Source organism: Kryptolebias marmoratus, linkage group LG7 (assembly GCF_001649575.2).
Source record: "Kryptolebias marmoratus isolate JLee-2015 linkage group LG7, ASM164957v2, whole genome shotgun sequence".
NCBI lineage: Eukaryota > Metazoa > Chordata > Actinopteri > Cyprinodontiformes > Rivulidae > Kryptolebias > Kryptolebias marmoratus.
This window is the reverse complement of record NC_051436.1, coordinates 6,172,259-6,179,204: the sequence shown is the minus strand read 5'-3', so window position 1 is coordinate 6,179,204 and position 6,946 is coordinate 6,172,259. Positions and strand designations below refer to the sequence as shown.

At 44.6% G+C, this 6,946-nt stretch overlaps 1 protein-coding gene across 2 annotated transcripts in view; it reads right to left on the bottom strand.

Moving 5' to 3' along the window:
- Nucleotides 1-6,946, bottom strand: part of pcxb (pyruvate carboxylase b) — a 393,092-nt gene that overhangs the window by 49,121 nt on the left and 337,025 nt on the right. For both annotated transcript variants that reach the window (XM_017414395.3, XM_025005546.2), the window contains exon 19: nucleotides 6,405-6,486. In XM_017414395.3, the coding sequence (XP_017269884.1) occupies nucleotides 6,405-6,486 (82 nt within the window). The remainder of the gene's footprint in view (nucleotides 1-6,404; nucleotides 6,487-6,946) is intronic.

Here is a 6,946-nt window from a genome sequence, read left to right as displayed (position 1 = left end):
AAAAAAAAAAAAAAAAAAGGGGAAAAACCCGGATAGAGACATGGGAAGATAATCTTGTGTGGGGCCACATGGATTCAAGAATGTACCAGACCAACTTGTTGTAGCTTTGGCTGGGCCATACCAACAGGTTTGGTCGGTGAGGAGTGATATGCTAAATGTTGATGTCAATATCTGATCCAAATAAAAATAAAAATAATAAAAAAAAATAAAATAAATCAATGGGTGATTAACAGGCTTCTATAGAACATGAAGAGGTGATTTAAGCACTGAATCAGGTGTGTTGGACTAAGGAAAGATGTAAAACTTGCAGGATGGTGGCCCTCGAGGACCAGGATTGCCCACTCCTGCGTTAGCTTGTCAGTCCAGTAAGAGTTAAACACTATTTCTCCAAACTGGAAATATTCAAAGAGCCATCTGCAACAGGTGAGATATTACTGTTCATAAGGGCAGTTCCTCAACGAGCTGGAACTGTTGGAGACTAACTGGAGTCTCCAAAATACCTCGAAACGTTTGCGGCGGTTCCCACTTTCCTTGCAAGATTTGCAGAGGCTCGAAGTCCTGTCGCTTGAATTCTGAACGTGCTTTAAAACAGTCGGAGTGTCTCAAATCCCTCTCGATTTAGTTTCCATGATTCGAGACTGCCAGAGCTTAATTCTGACACCTACAAAGGAGCCGTGGCAGTGATAATTATTAACAAACTGGCCGAATGTCGCCTTCTTTAATCCAAAAAAAGTGCACTCCAGTAGATTAAATCATAAATATGGGGGCGGTTGCCAAGGTGGACACAAAGCGGGCCGAGGTGGGTCTGATGTGGTCCAACGAAAGAATGTCCACGGCCTGGAAGACAGCTTTAGAGCTGTGCACACAAAAACTGGCAGCTCACGGCTTCCTGGATGCAAACACTTAAAATTCAGTGACTGCAACAGAAGAATTGGCTCCAACAGTAGCAGCCCGGTGAGACGCTACCCCAACCGCAGAACCCCACCTTCAAAAGATGCGAACTGTCCCTTTAATGTGTCTCTTCACTCGTCTCTGTCAGAGCTCAGGAGCAGGCAGAGCTGAAATCTAACCGGCGCGGCGTGTGTCCGACTGCGACACGTCGATCGACTTGCGTGTCGCGGCGGCGTCTGAAGCCATGAATGATGCATGAGGGAAAAAGCAATAAATGCAGTTAAAAAAACAAACTCGAGGACCACTTCAGCACGCCTCGTTATTCAAACGGCTGTGACTGTACGTGTAATTTAAAGAGCACAGGTGCAGACTTAATGAATAAAAACAACATCCTAAAGAGGAAGGAATAAATGGGGGAAAGCAACGCTTGTGCAAAAAAAAAAAAACAACGAGGAAAGATGCTGAGGGGAAGGGAAGGAGTTAACAAGGTATGAGGAGTGATAATTGTGTTGCCAGTGATCGAGCGGGAGGGAAAAGGTGGAGGAGGACGCAGAAACAATATGACAGAAACAGGAGCGACACGAAAAAACGCACGAGAGCGGAGAAGGATGGAGCCTCTGCACGGCGCTGATTACTGGTTCAGAAGCAGAAACGGGAGAAAGCAGGAGCGTGGGAGTGAAGGGAAGTGGTAAACAAGACTGGGGTCAGGCAGGTGTGCAAGGATCCGAGGGAGAGCCCGGCTCGATTACAAAAGGAGATGGAAGAAGGGACCGGGCACTAAAGTGAGGCGAGGATAAAGAAACGAAACGAGCACAAGGGTGGCTGGATATGCAAAAACACCGGGGTCAGAGCGGGAGGAAACGCTCGCCCGTGAACGTGGAGACATCCTTGCGTCACAACCTGAATCTCAAGCGAAGGCGAATTGAAATTCCACGAATAAACCGGCAGGAAAACCTCCCGCACCCAAATAAGCTTATCCCTCTGCCGTTTCAGAGAAGCACAAATTGGTATTCTGTCTCTGAACCGGACAGTGATAGTTTTATGCAGGGATGCGTCACGCCTCCGATATTGCCCTGAATAATATTCATCACCTACCCCGTGTGAACATAAACCTGCTGTGTTTTAGTCTCGTCGTGTCAAGACAGGCTAACGGCTTCGTGGGCCGTTTGAAAAACAAAACAAAACATTTCGATGCGAGATTCTTCAGTGTGTCATTGTTAAATATTTCTGCAGACAAAAAGGCGTTTCGAGGGAGCCCGAAGGGACAAACGACTAAAGTTTATTGTCATCCTGTGTTTGACAAAAAGAGACTGATTGGCTGCTGTTTGGCCGAGTTACAGACAGCAGGACACAAATAAAAGGAAATGTCCACGTGGGTATTTGAGCACAGCTCCGTGTGATCGATGGGTGCAATTTGAATCTGACCACAAGCAGCAGAGCCGACATGAAGAGGTGTCACCGTACGGAAATCTGTTTCTGAACTATTGTCCCTTTTACACCGGCTCTATTTCAGAAGTCCGGCTCTACTCCGCTCTACTCGATAAAGAATTCATCACGTTCACACCGGCCTGTTTGGTCGGTAGCTGAGAACCGCCTCCTTGTGTTGTGGGGGCGGAGCTGGGGGGGGCTACGAAATCTTGGCGCAAGTTGTGTAAACAACAGAAGCGCTACGGACAACGTTGGCCTTGTGTTGTTGCTGTTTTTTAAACTTCTGGGGATTCTCCTGAGACTTCAGGAAGAGAGGCGCAGTGGAAGAAATGCTCTGGATGCCGCGATTGTTGCACGGAGTAGGACGGCTGTTATCCGCCGGAGATTTCAGGCTTTACAGCGCCTTCAGCTGGGGGACAGACGGCAGAAACGTTGCAGGGTAAGCTAACGCTGTTGTTTATATTCCTACCGTTCGCGCTTTATGCTTGCATCTGGCCACACCCACGACCAATGAGGGAACAGGAGCTAAGTTTGCGCCGCCCACAAAGCAGGGCCGACACGGATGGCCCGACTCCGAAGCAGGGACCAAAAAAGCAGGGACCGGCCTCGAAAAAGTGCAGATGTAAAAGCGCGCAAAGCCAGCGGAGTAGAGTGGAGCCGGGACCTTTAGAGCCGGTGGAAAAGGGGCATATGTTGAAAACCAGCCTGTATCTGAACTTTGCTTTTCCACTCTTGATCAAGAACTCACTGAATGTTTAAGGGTTAAACCCATTCTATAAATGTATGCTCTAAGATCAAACCTGCACACATACCAGAGAGATTATTACAATCATGATAAGAACGGTGAAACGTCTCCAGTCTGCACGGCAAAGAATCCATCAAACTGAATTAATAAATGTGCCAGTTTTACCTGGTCTCATCCGATGTTACTGTGAGACCAGGTCATCCAGCTGTTAAGTGCCCTAATTAGGGTTTTTCTAAAAAAAAAAGAAAAAAAGGGCAGACAACCTTACAAACTGTGCTAATGAGTTTAACCACCTTATCAGTGCTTACCAATCGGACTCAAACTAAACTAATTAGCTCATTTAATACGTTTTCTGCACTGAACTGCTAAACAGAAGCAAACTGTACACAACGCAGCTCATATCCGGCTCTCTATCAGCGCAGAAACTGTGAACGTAAACAAAATTAGCCGAGCTTCTCGTGGTTCAGAGTAAAAGGAAATGAGCCATCAGATCCAGTTAGCGGAGCCGAGTCGGGGTTTTTTTTTCCTCCCCCCGCAGGATTTCTTGACACAAGCGAGCAGCAAACCTCGTGTCACTTTTAATTCCTTCAGTCCGTTTCATGTTCCTTCGGCTTTCTTAAAAACACCAGTTTTTACAGCTGTCTGCTTTCATACGTTTTTCACTCGGCTCCCCTTCGCTGTGGGAGGGGTCAGAGGTCACAACGCTGCGGTCGGATACGGAGGTGGAGGGGTTACGGCTTTTTTTTTTGTTTGTTTTATTTTTCTTTCCGCAGCTCATGAAAATGATAATGTTCAGAGCACAGCAGACAAAAACAAACACTCAGGGGAATAAACAGAAAATCCATCTGTCAGCTACTTTATATATGCTTCCATTAGGTTAAGTTATTAGACAGCATGGGATAAATTGTCATTATTATGCTGATGATACTTATTACTAATTATATACTAATATACTATATTATATTATATACTAATTATATTTAGCTATGAAACACAATGAATCCAATCAGTTACTTAGATTAATTTTCCTGCTATTAAACTCAGACAAGACAGAGGCTGTGGGTTTTGGACCTGAGCCTTTCGCTTCCTGTGGATGGCATAAACTTCTCCTTCAGTTTTAACGTAAAGAACTTTCTTTTAACCCCACGCTAAAAACGCTACCACCCGAGTAAAATCAGTAAAATTAGAAACATCTCGTCTCAAAATGAGGCAGAAAAACTGGTCCAAGCATTTATTACATCTAGGCCGGACTATAGTAACTCTTTATTATCCAAGTGTCCAAAAAACTCTTTCAAAACTCTTCAGTTGATCCAAAACGTTGCTGCCAGAGTTCTGATGAAACTCTGGCAGATTCCTCCATTTTTAGCTTCCTGTCAAATTCAGAACAGAATTTAAAATCTTCCTCCTAACAAACAAAAGCTCTCAACAACCCAGCTCCAGCTTACATTAAAGATCTTATTGGTCCATATTTTCCCTCTCAGACTGCAGGTTTACTCGTGCTTCCTAGAGTTTCTAAAACGGGAGGCGGAGCTTTCAGTTCTCAGGCTCCTCTCTGGTGGAACCAACTTCCAGTTTCTGTCCTTCAGCCTCTGACTAATTTTAAGACTTTCCTTTCTGATAAATCCTATAGTTTGGGTTTCCTGAGGTCTCCTTTAGTTCTGCTGCTACAGGCTGAGACAGCTGGAGGACAAACTGTCCACATGTCCTCCCTCTGCTGCTGTCTTTACTCTCTGCTGTGATTATTTCTATCATTAACGTGTTTTTATTTGTTTTACTTGCTAAAGAAACTACATCTGAACCAGTCATCCTGTGTTTGTCTCCTTCCTGTCCTCCAACCTCAGCTGGTTGAAGCAGATGGCTGTTCGTCCTGGTTCTGGTTCTGGTTCTGCTGGAGGTTTCTTCCTGTTAAAATGGAGTTTTTCCTTCCCACTGTCGCCAACCTGCTGCTCAGGATGGGAGGCTGAACGCAACCTGCCGGTTTCCTTAGACAGATAACTTTTACATATTCGGCTTTTATAATGTCTGAATGTTTCTGTACAGAGACCTGAGACGACTTTTGTTGTGACTTGGCTCTATATAGACGAACTGAACTGAATTTAACGTATCTCATGACCTCCTGAGAGGGGTCTAAAAGGCCTAAAAGATGTCTGATAGAACCTGTCAGAACGCTGTTGGGAAAAGCAAATGAATAATAATCATACAAAGGTTGCCTTGGAGACGTTAAAAACCCTCTCACGCTCCACAGAAAGGCTCCCCCCGTTGTCAGAGCGGAGCAGCAGCTGTAGAGGCCAGCAGGGTTTTTTACTTTTTAACATTATTGTGATCAAAAACCCACCATGCGTGTACCCACAGCTATCTGAAGAAGTAATTTATGGACAAAAAATAATGTTCTGCTAACCAGTACAGCTCTTCTTATTGACAGATTTCTTTCATCTCCTCAGCTTCTTCCCATAAAAGACTGTGTACATTGTTACTCAGCAGAATCTGCAGGTCTTTCCAGCTCAGAGCCATAATTACAAACACGTCATTGATTCGCTGATTGATTTTTCTCCCCTCGTGTTAAGTAGCGCTCTTTCAGAAAGACTCGAAACTTATTTCTATGCGAGACTGCTGATCTAACAAACTGTCTCATTAACATCTATGAACTGTAATAAAAGCTTAATGTTTGGACCTCAAGCTGGTTTTGTTTTTAATAAACTGATCTCCAAATCAGCATTTACCCCCCAAAAACCCGTTGATTACAACCACTTCATCTAAGAGCCTCCGTAGATCTGACAGGTCCGAGTCGGTCTGTGCAGTTCTGCAAACGGACCCTAATTGTTGCAGTTTTCTCGATTCCTCTCCGCTGCCAGTTAAGGTCGGCGTCAAAATACGCGAGGAGCGACCTCGGACGAGTCGCGTTCGTTTTTCCGTGCTGCAAGTCCTTCAGGTTTCAGCGCCGTAAAACATGAAAAACGCGGCTCTCAGAACGGAAAACAAATGAACTCTTTGTTGAATTCGACAGTCTTTGTTTAACACACCAGCCTTTTCAGTCCTGCTACTTTCTGCCCCATTCGATTGTTTTAAGTCAGGGGTGTCAAACTCCGGACCTCGAGGCTCCGCTGTCCTGGAGGTTTTAGGTTTTTCTGCTCCAACACACCTGATTCAAACAGTTTAATCACCTCCTCATCAAATCATCAAGTTCTCCAGATGCATGGCAACAAGTCGTCCATTTAAACCAGGTGTTTTAAAGCAAGAACACGTCTAAAACATGCAGGAGATCGACCCCCGAGGAATGGAGTTTGACACCTGTGCTTTAAGTAAACTGAACCAACACGCGTCCCGGGGGCTCGTCACTCACCGGTGTCGTACTTGGTGCCCTTGGTGCAGGCGACGATGGCGCCCATGCTGGGCTGAGATGTCATCCCGGCCATAGAGTCAACCTGAAGGAAAGAAAAACCAACAGAAAAAGCTCGTCTAAAAGGCTGAATAAATGCAAAAGCACCTTCATGAATTCATTATAATTCATTTAATAAACAAAAAGGAGTCTGAAGAATGAACCCGCTCAGAAAGAGTCCAGTATTCAATCCCTCCAGGATTTTGCGGGCATTTTTTTTTTGATTGTTGCAGGCTAATGTGCCTGATTTCGCAGGGCATTTTCCTAAAATCAATAAAAAACCATAACTTTTAATATATAAACCAAAAATACTAGTACTAGTACTTCCTAGTTTTGTAAGATAATTACCAACAAACATTGACATTATCAAAAGGTGCTTTATTTGAGAACTTTGATAGCTTCTAAACTGACATTCATGACCATTTCTGGATTGTCCCTCGTCTGCAGCTCTCCTCACATGTTTTGCAGACAGGAAGTGTTTGTCGATGCGTTTATGTTCCATGATT